Source organism: Staurois parvus, unplaced genomic scaffold (assembly GCF_062004578.1).
Source record: "Staurois parvus isolate SC_StPar_1 unplaced genomic scaffold, SC_StPar_1.0 ptg000104l, whole genome shotgun sequence".
Classification (NCBI taxonomy): domain Eukaryota; kingdom Metazoa; phylum Chordata; class Amphibia; order Anura; family Ranidae; genus Staurois; species Staurois parvus.
Window position 1 is genome coordinate 7,868,743 of NW_028317900.1, and position 16,639 is coordinate 7,885,381.

General features: G+C 40.3%; 1 protein-coding gene across 1 annotated transcript in view; it reads right to left on the reverse strand.

The window, feature by feature from the left end:
* The window catches only part of RASGRP1 (RAS guanyl releasing protein 1), a 76,924-nt gene that overhangs the window by 10,165 nt on the left and 50,120 nt on the right, over positions 1 to 16,639 (reverse strand). Inside the window, exons 4-14 of the mRNA XM_089671302.1 lie at positions 15,980 to 16,038; positions 15,765 to 15,896; positions 15,531 to 15,684; positions 14,875 to 15,048; positions 14,634 to 14,750; positions 13,009 to 13,284; positions 11,887 to 11,967; positions 9,314 to 9,418; positions 8,543 to 8,652; positions 6,782 to 6,926; positions 1,682 to 1,718 (exon numbers count right to left, since the gene is read on the reverse strand). Of these exons, the coding sequence (XP_089527428.1) occupies positions 1,682 to 1,718; positions 6,782 to 6,926; positions 8,543 to 8,652; positions 9,314 to 9,418; positions 11,887 to 11,967; positions 13,009 to 13,284; positions 14,634 to 14,750; positions 14,875 to 15,048; positions 15,531 to 15,684; positions 15,765 to 15,896; positions 15,980 to 16,038 (1,390 nt within the window). The remainder of the gene's footprint in view (positions 1 to 1,681; positions 1,719 to 6,781; positions 6,927 to 8,542; positions 8,653 to 9,313; positions 9,419 to 11,886; positions 11,968 to 13,008; positions 13,285 to 14,633; positions 14,751 to 14,874; positions 15,049 to 15,530; positions 15,685 to 15,764; positions 15,897 to 15,979; positions 16,039 to 16,639) is intronic.

The following is a 16,639-nucleotide window of genomic DNA, read 5'->3' on the forward strand; positions in this document are numbered from 1 at the left end:
ACGATCAACAGATGCAATGCATTACAGACTCCTAATTTAAAAAAAAAAAAAATTTAAAAAGTGCTCATTTTTTTACCTGCAAAAATATGTGCATTTATTTATTTATTTTTAAAGGTGAACTTACCCTGTAATGCAGCATGTTGAGTTGACAGGTAGCATCGCCTGTCAAACTTAGCCAGTCAATAGGGCCATGCTGCAACTGTGAGCAAAAAACCTTGGCTTGCAGTTGCGGCACATTATCTGTATTATAAACTGCTGTTTGGCAAAACAAAAACCCACAAAGGCATTCAGGATGAAGCAGGATTGCTGCACTCCAAAAAGCGATCCACAACAGATTGCTTTTTTAGAGCACTGGCTAGTGTGAACCTAGCCTAATACAAGTCATTGTAATGTCACCTATATTATTGTCCTTTTAACATGGTGACAATAAGCTGGTAAAAGTACGGCAATTTTGCTGGCATTATTATGACTGGTATTAAAGGGGAGGGTGAGTCACAAGCTATGCAGTGCACTGGGGGAGGGAGTGGGGGAGCTGATGGCTTTGGGGGAACACAACTGAAATTTGGGGGGGTATCCCACTCCAGCACCCCCCTAGATCCGGCCATGCATGTAAATGAAGTGCTCCCTTCCCCGACTGCTGTCTATAGGATTTATTGAACCCTGTGTGCAGCAGTCCTAAAATGTGGACAATCACTTTCCCAAAGCATATGATATTCAAATGTTTTGCAATGACAAAATAAACAAATGCTTGTGCACACTAAAGGGCCACTGTTGATAGGATTCAGTGAACCTTATGAGCAGTGGGTAGGAGGAACCATGTGAATTTGCTAAAGTCTGCCTCTTAAATTCTTCCATTTACTTTGCTAGTGTATATCAGAAAACCAAGAAAGAATTTAACCAGTTGATGGTGATAACACAGACTACTAAGAAATGAAGCACACTGTGACTCCCTCTTGGACTTTTGTGATAATTCTTGTTTTATAGTTGTTGGGTTGCTTGATAATCCCCCATGGGTTAGATCTGCAGCGGACTTTGTTTCCTTCTGCCAGGCTAGCACCCCCACATGAGCTTGAGATGAGAAGACACCAGACACAGGTGTGATGTATCAATTCAATATCAAACATTTATTGGGCGCATTAGATATTTCTATAAAGTGGACATACAGTAGGCAGTGGCCCTGGTTCTCTCTGTGCGCCTGGTTGCAGGTGCGGGAATCGCATCTGTTCCCACACTGGCAACCACTGCAGCCAAATTGTGCTGCTCTTACGAGACACATGGGGCTGCAATTCATTCTGAATGGCACCCCACACATCTCACCCCACAGCGCATTTGCGGATGTGGGAACTGCAGGGAAATTGCATGCTTAAAAAGACCATGCGATTTCCAGGTGGCTGCATGTTTAATAAGGTATATGCACCTTTTTTTGTGCGGAAAACTCAGGCACAGCTGCCCCTTCAAACTAATTGTCTGCCATGCCGGTACAACCACAGGCCACACAGCAAGCATAGGTGTGAACCAGGGGTTAGACAATATCCATTACAGGGTAGCAGTTTACATACATAGTGAGAATGAATCTAGTAGTGATAACTGAAACTCAACAGTTTTGTTACAGTTTAAAGAGACACTCTAACCAGAAACTACTGCTAATAAGAAACTTGCATTTTCCTACAATAGTATTTACCTTTGCAGCGATATCCTTGCTTGATTACGCCCCAGAGCTGGAAAATAAAGCATATATTATACTTCAGTACAGGAATCAATTAAATCGTGTTATTCATTGTTTTATAAATATTAACAGATATTTTGTCTGAAAGCATGTTGATTATGGAAAATCCTTCTATATTTCTTTTATCATTAAATGGAATTTACAAAATTTTATAACTGGGACTAACAGGACACCAACTTTGGACTTTGTAAGTAGGGATTTTTGGGTGTTCTGCCCCCTCCATCACACACTCAAAATGTTAAGTGTTTTTCTGCTCAAATGGTCCAACGACTGCAAGGTAGAGACATTCCATTTTATAGGAAACCTGTTCCAAGAGAAACATAGAGGTTCCAGACTTGCTGGAAGTGCTAGCTGCTTCACTGTCAGGCAGCTAACAACTTCAAAAACACACATAGGAAGGTGCAACGTCTAATACATTACCACCACAAATGTATTCAACATAAAAACAGTTGTATACTCATAAACAGAAATACTAGCAGGCACATCAAACAAAAAAAGCCACAGCCATAGGCAATATCATCTCATCACATGCCGAATGGTTTGAAGTCTAACACGTTTCAAGGTACAAGCTCCCTTCATCAGAGTTCTTGTTGGTTATGTGTTATAGAAGACACTGGTAGTGATAGCAGAATTCAGACTTTACTTGTGTGGCTTAAGTTACAAACATACAGAGCACATTTCACAGCAGACAGATTACTTCCTGAAGAGATGATAGAGAGATGAGGAACAAACAAGTTTTCAGATATACACAACTAGTGACCTTTAGTGTACAGTGCCATCTACTGGTCAAGTGATATTATCACACAATACTATATATAGTACATTATAGTACATGCTGTTGTATTCCCAACACCCCTTCTCAACGGCATGTGCATAATTATATGACATTTAGTCTCTTTTGTAGAAAACAATGACGTTCCCTTGTTTTTGGATAATCTGGTTCCATTGGTGTTTTCGCTTCCTTTGCATCTTGCATGTGAAACTGTTCTAACATTTCTGTAATTTTCTGACTTTGGTTAAGAAGATAGCTTCCATCCTCTTCCCGCTCTATTTGAATTCCTAGATAGTGAGTAATGTTCCCCAACTCTTTAATTTCAAAATTTTGTTTCAGTTTGTGAACTATTTGGTCATAGTCCCTTCTTGTTCAAAACACGTCAAGATGTCATCGACGTATATTAGGATGTATGTCCATTTGTTCTCTTGATTCTTTGAATACAGACATGGATCTGCTTTACTTTTTGAGAACCCTTCTTTTCTGAGTATTTCGTTCACTTTTTCATTCCATGCTCTCGCTGCTTGCTTGAGCCCATAGATGCTCTTTTGCAGTTTGCAAACAAGGTTCTTTTCTTTCTCAAATCCTGGTGGCTGTTCCATGTACAGATCCTCCTTGATGTCTCCATACAAAAAGGCAGTTTTGACATCTAGATGCTTTACTTGCATTCCCTTTCCGGCAGCAATACTAAGGAGTGTTCTTATAGTAGAATGTTTCACAACTGGAGCAAATGTCTCATCGTAATCTTCTCCAAATTTCTGGGAGTATCCCTTGGCAACTAATCTTGCTTTGTATCTATGGATGTTTCCTTCTGCATCATATTTTACTTTAAAAGTCCATTTGCTTCCGATGGTTTTGCGACCGGGAGGGAGTTCTGTTAGTGACCAAGTTTTATTTTCTTGAAGTGATTTTATTTCTTCTTCAGCTGCTTTTCTCCACTGATTGGCTTCCCTTCTCGGCAAAGTTTCTATGTCTTCCCAGGATGTTGGCTCCTGTGTTTGATGTGTTTTAGCAGCGTATGATAACCTGCGGGGTGGTATCCCTTTTGTCATTCGAGAGGATGTTCTGATTTCTTGTTGTTCAGTGGATTCTATTGGCTCGTTGATTGTAAGTTCCACTTCTTGTTCTGGCTCTTGTTCTGCTTCGCATGGGTCAGTGTCTCTTGCCGATTCAGCACGTAAATCCTCTCCACATTTTTCAAAAATTGTATTATCTGGTTCTTCACTTTCATTAAAATAAACACTGTGGCTTACTGTGACCTTGTTGGTCTTTGGACAAAGGATTCTATATCCCTTACTCTGCTCACTGTAGCCGACCAGAATGCCTTCTATGGCTTTGTTCTCCAACTTGGAGCGCTTCTGACTTGGAATGTGGGCATATGCTTTACAGCCAAATACTCTGATGTGTCCTACGTTAGGTTTTGATCCATTCCACATTTCATATGGTGTACTCTCAATAGATTTTGATGGGAGCCTGTTTTGTAGGTATGTTGCAGTCATTATTGCTTCTCCCCAGTATTTGTTAGGTAAGCCAGCATCCGTAATCATACATCTTGTCATTTCTACAAGAGTGCGATTCTTTCTTTTAGCTACACCGTTTTGCTCAGGAGTGTATGGTACGGTTGGGTTGTTTGGTGTATAATACCTTGTTTCTTTAGGTATGATTCCATCTCTTTATTCATATATTCCCCTCCATTGTCAGTGCGTATTATTCCAGGTTTCCTTTGAAACTTGTTACTTGTCATAGCTACAAACTCTTGAAGTTTTTCTAATGTCTCACTTTTGTGCTTCATTAGATACGTTATTGTGTACCGGGAATAATCATCGATGAAAGTCAGTAAATATCTGTTCCCGCCAGGTGTGATGGTTTTCATTGGTCCGCACACATCACTGTGTATCAGTTCCATGGGTTTAATGGTTTTACTCTGACTGGTCTGTGGAAGAGAGGTTCGGGTGGCCTTTGCTTTGATGCAACACGTGCACTTGCTGAGTGTGTGGCAAGGCAATATTTTCATGTCTTCTGATAGACCTCTCTTTGCAAAGTCCTTTATAGCTTCTGGGTTTCGATGCCCCAGTCTTCTATGCCACAGGTGGATGCACTTGTCATGTGGGTTATGAGTTGCCGCATTAGCCTTCTCACTTTCAATGACGAGTTTGTACAGATGTTCATTTAATCTTCCTCTTGCTAGAATTTGCTTTCCATTTTGAATTGTGCATTCATTACCTCTGACCTGGACAGTGAGTCCATTGCTTGCAAGGGTTTTAACTGATAGGAGGCTTCCTTCTAGGCTTGGAACATATAGAACATTCTTTACAAGGATGCTCTGCTTGCCCCCTGATGGTGTTTTGCAGTTCAGAAATCCCTGACCTTTACCTTCCGCTGTAATACTTTTCCCATTTGCTAGGAAGACTTTATCTTTTACACTAAAATCAATTTCTGTGAAGAATGTCTCGTCGCTTGTCATGTGACTTGTTGCCCCTGAATCAATGTACCATCCATGTGAGGTACTATTCTGAGTCACTTTAAAAGTACCACTCCATGATGCACTTTCATTTTCTTTCATGACCGCTTTAGCTCTTTCTCTTGTGGGTAGCTCCCGCTTTCGCTGCTCAGCTTTCCAGATTGAACAGTTCTTTTTCAGGTGACCGGCCTTTTTGCAGCGAAAACATACCCTGGTTTCTTTGCTTTGTCTTATGCCTTCATGCACCTTCAGAGCTGCCTCTGGTCTCTTGTTCTCTTCACTATGCAAATTTTCCTTTCTTCTGCTGTATTCATCAATTAATTTTCCCTTAACATATTCTAGCGTCAGTTCAGTTTCCGGTCTAGTTTCTAGAGCATTTATAAGGGCACTGTATGATTCTGGAAGGCTGCACAGAAGAAGCGCCACAACATGGTTGCCTTTTATTTCTTCACCTATTGCACCTAGCTGGTCCACAATTTCTAGCATAGCATTTACATGTTCACCCATTTCCTGCCCTTTTTCCAGCCTCATCTTATACAGTTTGCGTAGCAGATATAGTTTACTGTTTAGGTTTGCATGTTCATGTAGTTTTTGTAATGCAGTCCACATACCTTTAGCTGTGCTTTCTTTCCTTATATGAATGAGTTGATCATCCTCCACTAACAGGCTTATGACTGCTTTTGCTTGCCTGTTTTTCCTGTCCCATTCTTCCGAGTTGTCATTGGGTCTGTGTGTATCTAGTACCTGCCACAAGTCATCTTTGGATAACAGCATTTCAAGCTTAAACTTCCATAGCTGGTAGTTGGTATTGTTGAGCTTTGCTATTGTAAACTTCATATCTGAAGCACTTGCCATCTTTCAGTGAATTGGTAGGATTGTAAATGCAGCACTTACTTGCTTGTAGTTTTCCTTTTTTCAGTGTCTGGAGCTGGGCCCATAACCTGTTGGTTATGTGTTATAGAAGACACTGGTAGTGATAGCAGAATTCAGACTTTACTTGTGTGGCTTAAGTTACAAACATACAGAGCACATTTCACAGCAGACATATTACAGACTCATTACTTCCTGAAGAGATGATAGAGAGAGGAGGAACAAACAAGTTTTCAGATATACACAACTAGTGACCTTTAGTGTACAGTGCCATCTACTGGTCAAGTGATATTATCACACAATACTATATATAGTACATTATAGTACATGCTGTTGTATTCCCAACAGTTCTGTTGTTTGATGTGCCTGCTATTATTTTTGTTTGTGAGTATACAACCTTTTTTTATTGAATACATTTGTGGTAGTAAGCATTTGCGCTCTCCTGTGTGTTTTTGTAGTTTATGGAAAATTGCCTGATCTGAGGAAGGTTGTGTCGAGTGAAGCGTTTCGGGCCACGATTTTATGAGGATCACCATGGTTTGAGTGTGGGAGTCTTTAGATGAATGCAGCTAACAACTTCACTAATATTTGAAAAGAATCTACTTTCTGCCAGAAATCCATATGGTCTAGAATGAGTTTCACTAGAGTCATCATATTATATATTTTACACAGAACAATTTATCTCAGTCATTGCCCAAGAATAGCTTACACTCTAAAGTTCCCACCACAGTCAGACAAAACGAGGCCCTATTGTGTGCAGGTGTGCATAAAACCTATATATGGGTTTAGGCAGGAAACTTGCGCACATTCAGAAAACCCACACATTCATTTTCCATAAAGAGAGCATCTGGTGGGACATTAACCTAGGACTTAGACCTAGAAACTGCAAGGTAGGCACGCTAATTTCTTAGCCAATGTAGTCTGCTGGATTTTTTATGATTTTACTACTCACAAAGCCAGCGCAGTTATCACAGAAGGTTGGGCGCAGGTATGTGGTCTCTTGGAAGTTGTGAAGAAATCCCAAGCCAAGTTTGGAGCATATTGAACTTGCCCTCATGAAGTATGCAGTGATTTCTTGTCTGCTGATCTGGCCATCCCTGTAGGTAAAAAAAGAAAAACATTAAATAGTCTATCATGAAAAAAGGACCAGCCACAACAAGTGTAAATAGTGTGGCCTTGTACTACTTCCCTGACCTAATACCAGGCCTCGTACTAACTCCCAGAAGATCAATCCTGGGATACAGAAGCTCCAGCCCAGATATGTGAAGGGATGGGGAGCACATTAGTGCCACGTAATGGATAATCTCTTGCAGAAAGCCCCCGTGCCAAAGCCTGACATCTGCACACAATTGGCAGCACCCTGCAATGAGGATACTTTTATCAGGACTATAGGGTCTATAATCACACTGGTGGGCCAGTGCCTTTGCAGCAGGGTTAGAGATGGCAGCACTGACTTCAGGTGTTAATGTTCTTCAGAAGAGGACAATTGTGTAGGAGCGTTATATGCCCTCACAAAAACCACATCAGATTGGAAAAATGTTTATAATGATAGTCAGGCTGCTACTTTTTGTGCCAAAAAAAAAAAACACAGTTTAAAAATATAATTTTAAGATTGTTAAGATATAATTCAGTGCATACATTATGTATTACTGCACATGTGAAGAGAGAAGCAATGGTGTGAAATGTGCAGCAACCAAGTAGGAAACTTTTCTTTACAGTAATCTGAAAATTGAGTTTTGAGTTTTAATAAAGGTTACCATTCATCTACATTTCCTGGGGACAGCCCGTGGTGAGGAGTCTGAGGACAAATCTGGGCATGTCTGTTTCCTTGGGACAGAGAGTAATGGTTGTAATGTTCCGGCTCTGGAAATTCAAAAATGGCGCCAGATTGGGACATGGTTTTGTGCATGTGGCTACAATTGAGGGTGTGGTGTTGAGGCCATGGCCAGTAGGGTGTCCACAGAATTCATTTTGAAAATCTACTAACCTTAAGGTTAATATTAGCACTTTGCATGAATAACTCTGCAACGGATCAACTCACTAAAATGTATTAACTGTTGTAACAGCAATTTTTATTTTAGCTCTTGAAAATATTCAAACCACACCGGTATGGAATCAATATCACACCAGTGTGCAGAAACGTGAGCTTTTCTGCATGTGTTGTGCAAGGGTGCAAAGAAAACAATTGTTCTCTATGTGCCCTGTTCACACCACAACACTAGTATCACATGCGTATTTGTTCTGTGCAGGAATCTGCAAAGAGTATAAAACTCACTGACACGCACATGAAAACTGATGCAAACTTGTGTCTCTGCAATGAAATCTACGCGTTTTCTCCATCAGTTTTTCTGCACGTATGAACGAGACTTTACAACACAACTGAACTTTTAGTTTAATTTTTTTCTGTTTATATTTTGCCTTGGATGGCTACTCTGAAGCTAGTGGTATTTTTTGGAGATATAAGCCATACTGCAATCCTGTGAAAAAAAAACTTTAAAATACATTTTTATTTAAAGAAGTGTTAAAATAAGGCTCAATGTAGTAAAATACCACAAGAAATACCATATATTTATAAGATTTATAACTTGAGGTGGTCTGTTTTGCAAATGAGTTGGTGTGATACTTCACCAACGATGATGTGCATATCACACACTGTAAAACCTCTGTGAACTGACCCAAGTGTCTCTGCTTACAAGATGTAAGTTGTACTCACCTGTCTTTATCCATCACACAGAAAGAGAATGGGAAGCTGGCCGCTATTTTCTCAAACTCTTCTTGGGATATGTATCCATCTTGATCCAGATCATAATTCTTAAACACAGACTGAAAGGGACAGAACATCCAATTATCCAAAGCTTATTTAGAACAAACCCATTGTGAATGTAAAATAACCACAAACATCCTATGTTCAAATATACACATTGTAAGTATGTTATGCTTCCTACAGTGCTGGATAAATATATATTTGGAACAAAACACAGGCCCCTTCCACACAGGAGTGCTCTGTTCTAAGAGCAGATCCCTTGGTAAGAGCATAATGGGACAAAGGTCAGTTTTGTGACATCTGTGCCTGTCCAGTTTTTGCCACATTTTGACAACAGACTTGCAAACTTGTGATGGTTCTATGGGTGGCCAGATATAAATAGATTTGTGTCCATTTACATCAGGCTACCTGCGATCTGTAACATTTAGGTCCAGAAAAATGGAAAACCTTTTTCAGGTTTTATTCCAGATCAGTATAAACTCAGGAGAAAGGTGGACCAGGAGGGACAGAAAATAGTTTACATCCACCTGCCTATAGACTTGCATGGATAAACTTGGAGGTAGGTGGATGTGGATGGACAGAAAACAGTTTACATCCGCCTGCCCATAGACTTGCATGCAGCTTCCAATCACGACTGTCTTAAAAACTGAGAGGTTGGCATGGTTGGAAAATCCTTGTGAAATGGCCTTAAAATCTGACACACATCTAGAAATTACTTACATCCACCATCCTTTGCACATGTTTACTGATGGTTTTCGGGTCGGGTTTAGGAGAGACACCAGATGCCCAATCTGCAACAACTGGAGGCTTGCAGGGTGTAACGGGCTGTACACAAAGAAAACAGACAAGTTTCAGCAGTGTTTATGCAACATTTACGCTAGCCCAGAATTTAAACTGTTACTGTATTATTAATTACAAATAATGCAAACTAAAAAAATAAAGCAACTGACAGCAAGTACCCTGATATTCTAAGAGAAGAATACCAATGCAGCAAAGCACTAATTCCTACAAAGCCTGAAGGCCAAATCAACTGTCAGGCAGAGTGCATGTGCACTCGGGGTGCTGGTGATACAATGGCCCATTGTTAGCTAATAATAAAGCTGTGGCCTTGGGATGAGGTAGGCCTGATACTGGACTCCCATTTGATTGTGGATCATCAATGCTTCTCTTTAGAGGTGTCAGATCCCAGTTCTGAGCCTCTGCTCCTCCAGAAGCCTTATGACTGGCACAAATAATAGAGAGCAGATGGGTAGGATAGCCATGGATAGAAAGTTAGATAGAAACAGTGGACCCTCTGAGCTCCTGGATGAGGTGTTCAGGGATCGGCATTGTTAGGAGTACCCTGACAATATTTCCTAAACAAGTGCTGCCTGTGTTCTATGCCCACCAGTGGATGGAGCACTATACCTGTCCCTGCCATTATATGGAGGCAGTGATTAACATTTGGACTGAGCTGTAAGTGTGGGAGCTATTTCACAGAACACTTTGCTCTTCACAGCTAGTGTCACGACTGCAATCCACATCTAGTATTCTCAGATAAGACACGTGTGTCTGTAGGTGAGGTAGCACTGCTATTTATACGTCTTCTTTTACACTCCGACTAAACCTAATTTTCAGCTTTCACAGAAAGCCTTCCCCACCACACATGGAATTGTGTTCTAGGTCACAGGCAGCAAGTAAACTGAGCATTTTAAGTTCTTAAAGGACAGTTAATGGCAAAATCCAAGGAAGCAGAAAGATGTAATTCAATATTGTGCTGCCAGTTTGTCTCTATGCACAGAATCTGGTACACACATGCCCTGCAATATAAATTTACATCTACATTTGTCCATGAATATGTAAGCTAAGCAGATATGTTCGTGAACTTCTTAGAACTAATATGTTTGCTTATGCAAGTAATGAGTGTTGCATAAGGGACAGCTCTAATGCATGCAGAGACAGAGAAGCTCATATCCTAATTGCTAGCTGACCTCAAAAAGAAATGTTCATCTAATCATATCACATTTCTATTTGGGACAACAGACCAAACACATATGTGCTGAACAGTCTGTTTTTGTTAGATATCCATACAATTATTTTCATGCAATGTTTGTGGTTTTCCCACTTTCATTGTTATTAAATACATATAGCTATATGCTAGGTACACACAATAAGTTTTTTTTTTTTCGACTCAGTTGGCTGAACGAAAAAAAAACCTGAGAGGTTGCCATATTAAAGCGGAGGTTCAGTCAAAATAAAAAAAATAAAAGTCAGCAGCTACCAAAACTGTAGCTGCTGACTTTTAGAAAAACAGACACTCACCTGTCCCTCAATCCCACCGTCCTGTGTCCCCAGCGCCAACATCTTCAGTGTGAGCACCCGGCTGTGATAGCTTGTGGCTTCATAGCCGGGTGCCCACTGCGCATGCGCGAGTAATACTGCACTTTGTGAATTGTCCCTTAGTCTTCTGGGACACCTGACAGGAGGGAGGGCAACTTTCAATCGCCTAGACGATCGCAGCAAATGTTGAAGTGGGTACCTGTTGATTCGATCACACCCTCCACAAAAGTACCAATCCTTAATGGGGAGTGAGGAACAAAGCCTTAAAACAGAACTTCCCCTTTTGGGTGCAGCTCCACTTTAACTATGTGATGTTAGTGCGGCAATCTCCCCCACTGAGCTATTGTATTCATCGCCCGCCAGATCATGCTGATCAGTGCTCAAAGTCATTGGCGGCTGCCAGCGCTGATCGAATGCTGGTTTTCCAGCATGCCTGTTCAACAGAAGCTGGACAATCTGCTGCACACACTGGCCAAATGCTGGCTGGTTTCTATTGAACTGGCTGATATTGGCCAATATTTGGCACATGTGTACCAGCCTTTACATTTGCCACTCATCCTATAATTCAACCATCTCTTAAGGCAATAGAACCACATTGGAAAATCTCTGTTTTCTTTTTCCATAGAAAAGAGAACCGATCGTTCAATGTACATGCATTATATCTAAATGATGACTACATTACATATATCTTGGTGGCTCCCTGAGTTAACCTCCATTGATGGAATAAGAGCTGTCTGCGTAGAGCTATCTGCAAAAGTGCCTTATATCATGTCCCTCTTCTGCTCCGCTTAGCATCGAGTATCAGACACTGTCTTCCAGAAATGAATCAATAGCTGACAGTCAAAGATGGACACTTAGGAAAGGATAGGTAAAAATAGGATGTATCAATTTTTTTCCCTTCTTTTCCCTTTTAAACCTTCTTCAGCTGTCAGTGACTGGAACAAAGTGAATTATGTCTATTTTATGTAACTTACTGGTGCCCGATGATTCCTTGGCTCCCGTGCATATGACAGTTCATACATTTCATCCTCTGTGTAATACAAGTCGAGGGAAAGCTGCAAATATATTGAGGTACAAATATATAATACAGGGTAGAATGCCCCTTACACATATCAAAACAAATAAATAGCTCGAAAGAGCAGGGCCCTCAATCCCCTCATGTTTTGCATTGTATTGGTATTGTTCTGTCACATGTTCTGTCCCCCTTTGTAATGTACAGCGCTGAGCAAACTATTGGCGCTTTATAAATACTGTATAATAATAATAATATGTCTGTAGCAGGTCGTACAAGACAGACAAAATCCTATCTCCTGCTTCCAGCTCCTGGAATTTGTGTATGCCAAGATAGCCAAAGGGTTTCTACAAGACTATCGCTATAAAGAGATTGCAGAAAATAGTCAAGGATGGGGGGGGAGGGTGTTGATGCGTTTTACTATTTGTTTCTGCTTAGCACGTTTAGTGCTAGCAAGGATCAACAGGTAAACAGCCATATAAAATACTTGGTGACCCATTTTACTAAAATAACTGTTTGGAAATATTTTATTCCAGAGACATAGCATTTATCCTGAATCTGGGGTGAGGAAAATACTTACCTGAGCCCAATCTCAATCCAGCACTGTGCCTGAGAGCAGTGGCTCTCTCCTCTCTCTCTCCCTTCTCACTGGACATGGAGACAGCATGGGTGGGTCTATAGACACACAGACCCTGGCTGAGGATTAAGTCTGCACGAGTGCCCCATAGTAAGAGGCTTGCTATGGGGCACTCAGATGGTGGAGAAGCCAGAACCACCATTATGGGACCTCAGAAGAAGAGGTTTTGCACAGAGGCTGCTCTGTGCAAAACCATTGCACAGAGCAGGTAAGTATGACATGTTTGTTATCTTAAAAAAATACCTTTACAATCACTTTAAAGATTTCAAAATATTTCTATATTTGATCTTGCCCCAATGTACTTTTTGCTCTCTAATATTTTCATCTTTGAATCAAACATGGAAGGTGTATCAAAACAATCCCAGTATATTCAAGTTACAGCAAACAATCAGGGGAAATATATAATGGTATTCTCTGAACAAACAAAAACTGAAAATCCAAACTCACTGTGAGCAGATGTACAAGATCCATATTGGCATCTAATGGTGGAGCTATGTTTTGTAGCTGAATCAGCTCATTAATATGGTTGTACATAGAGTGCAGTTTGGGTACGTTAATTTTCTTTTCATCCAAAAAGTCAGGCATGGCTGCATATAGAGAGATAAGATCTTTCAGGTGTACCCCAAGAATCGGTATCTTGAAATTGCTGCATTCATTATAAGCTCGTCTATAATTATCATAATTTCTGCAGGAGGACAGCAGCTCTGTCATCTCATTAAGGACCTGCAATGAAAACAAAGTTAAAGAAAATGATAAAGCATAAAATGATCTACCTGATTTTTAAAACCCATAGAGGCATACTTATAAATATTGTCACCAAAGATTTACACAACTTTCATCCAACAGGCACACTTTTTTTTCTAATTGAATCCTATGTGAAAAATATGTGAATCTTCCTTAAGGGCCAGTTCATACCACAAAAACGCACTCCGGGAGCATTGCGCATACGTTTTTGTTTACAGTTCACACCACACTCTGTTCCAGTGCAGTTTTGATGCAGTTTGCCATGTTCCAGTACAGTTCTATGCAGAAAATACAGCATGTTATATTGTTTTTCTGCTCCAGGAATTGACTGCACTGGTGTGAACTAGGGCAATTGGAATACATGGAAAACACTGTGCATGCATCTTTGATGCAAAAAAAAAAAAACACACTGGACTGCATGTAATGTGAAATAGCCCTTAAAGTTGTGTAAATCTTAGATGAAATTATTGATAAATAGATCCCTTAGAGTCATAATGGTACTGGAATTGATGCAGACCCAATATACTCCTGAGGCATGCTCTAAGGCAATTTCCCTTGCAAAGTGAACAGTCTATTTGCTTTTATTAAATCAACCTATCTCTATAAAGACTCTTGACCTCTGGCTTTCCATATCTCAATAAGCCAGTGCCAAGTGGTGTATTTAAGTTTTGTGCAACCCCCTGCCCCCCCCCTTCCCCCAGAGAGTCTTCCACTAACACACATCACTCCCCCCCTGCCCGGGCAAGAGAGAGAAAGACTCACACCTTAACAGCTCCGGACATCCCTGGGAACGAGAGTCGGGCTCTGCATACACCATCAAGCAGCCCACAGCCTCTCTCAGATCCCACCTGGTCCCCATGCCGCAAGTGTCCCTTCTTCCAGGGGGCGGTGCTGCCCTCCTGAAAAATGCCGCCCTAGGCAAATGCCTTGTTTGCCTTGTGGTAAATATGCTCCTGCCAGTGCCACAACTCAGGGGTTAATGAATGTACCATCAAGCGCTCAACAGGCCCAGAAACATAGCAGGCAGACAAAAAAAAATACAAAATGGAACAAGGAAAAAGAAAGGTAGTAGAGCAATATCTAATGTTAAAGGATGTCAATAGCATGGCACAAAAACTAACTGAAGTGGCAATGAACTAACATAAAATAATGGTAGGAACTACACCAAGCCTGGCAAGTGATTGATGTAGTGAAAATAAAAATGATCCATTAGTGCAGCTCGATAGATAGGGATGGCTGTCTTGTATTGGCACATAATGGATCTTCTTTTTGTCAGTAATATTTTTACTCTGTTGCAATGCATATATTATATTAGTAGAGGTATTTACCTTGCTGACATCATGAGACACATGAGAACTGGTGTCCTTGAGTCTGGAAATGGAACTGTGGCACAGTCCGCCAATCACAGCCATCAGAGTGTTGAAGTTTTGCAGCTGATGAAGTTTCTGTGAGGATAAGCCAAATGGAACATGAAACGGTCAATATAATTATAGCATTTACTACTATGATAATTAGATTGTGTTATTTCATTTATTGAAAGATATGTAATGTGCAGATGTTAACACCCACCTGAGCCACATGAATGAACTTAGTGAGAACTTCGGCTCGGAGCTGAGGGGTTGGTCGGCTTAAGACCATCAGCTGAACCCACTGAGAAATTCCATTGCAGAGTGCAATTGAACGTTCCATAGTAGGATTATCTTTCACACAACCATTTACAATGTAGTTCTGATAGTCCGAAAACTGATGAGAAAGTTGAATAAGATTGTAGAGAATTTAGAAGTGTGAATTATTCTATATTCTGTGGTACTTAAAAATGTAACCCAACAATTTAAAGATAGGTTCATTTGTGTATAAAGTTCAGCCATACATAAAGGACCATTCACATTAGAAGATAAGTTATATAAAGACTTCATGACTGCTTCAAATTATTGTTGGACCCAAGCCAAAAGTCAATTCATAGGTTTTTAAACGCAATCCATATTTTTATTTTTCTTCTCTGGAACATAGGCAGAGCAATTACTGAACAAATTATCTGTGCTCTTGTGGGAAGATCCATAAACCACATATTGTTGAGGTATGAGGACAAGAACCACTGCACTAACACATTGCTGTCATGGTATCAGTTTCCTTGTTTATTATGACATCGAGAAGTATGTTATAAAACCGAGTTGTATAATGCTATTGAGATGATAAACATATCCTTCTCTGCTTTGTTTACTTACAGAAATTCTGCGGAATGATTTGAACTCTAGGTAAGTTAGGTGTTCTGCCAGCTCCTGTGGCTCCAAGTGGTCAAACAGAAGTGACACTTTCCTCTTCTTACTACAGTTTGGTCTTATTCTTTGTGTCAGTTTTCTAGACCATTCCCGAGAGTTACTATATTATAAAATAAAGAATTACATTCCGGCATAAATCAAAAGCATGCCAAAAGATATTTACATTTCCTGAGAACTCACATCTGAGCTGTGTCAAGAAGTTGCCAATGTAATTCTTCCCCTTGTGCTCTCACCAGCTCTTGGAACTCCTCCATGGTCTCGGTGAGACGTGAGTCCACTTTAAACATAGTCCAGAGTTCTGTAATCCAATACCTAAAAAGAGAAAAAAGTTGAAAGACTGGCCAAAAATGCAGGATCACAACAGAAATGCTCAGTCTATATTATAAGAAACATACCTTACAAAGTAGCAGATCTTGAGGCAGAACAGCAAAGACCTCTTCTGCAGAGCTTCCTCATATGTAAATATCAGTTAAGGAAAAACAGCAGCGAAATATATTGAGAGCGAATTATAATACCATGCAATTGTAGCATCACTCTCAAGAACCAAAAACACCCTTAACTCTTAGCCTACGCAGTGGCTTGTCTTCATCTAACTTCTATGTTTTAAGGGACTCTGCTTGTGTAGTATAATCATACAAAGCATGTCATATGAAAAGCGTAAAGCAGGATTTATCTTTTGCACCTACTCAAATTGAAAAGATGAGACATAAGAAGAGTGATAATAAACAAAGATAGAGTGTAATTTTCTGTTGCCAGGCTCTCCTTCTCCCACGGGAGGCCTCGTTACCTGCTCCCAGCCTCCTTAATGGCACATGCCTGTCATTAGTGACACACATGCTGAGGTCTTTTTGTGCAGAGCCATATGGAATTCATTGCCTGCTAGAAGAAGACACACTAAAAAGGCTCATTGTCTCTTTAATAAGCTGTAAACAATTTCTGGCTCTCTGTGCTTAGATTTTCAGTTTGTCTCTAATTTATCAGAAATGAATAACTACATGATGTACCCAAATTCACAAAAAACCTGTTCCTGTATGCTTGTGATACTGACTTTTAGG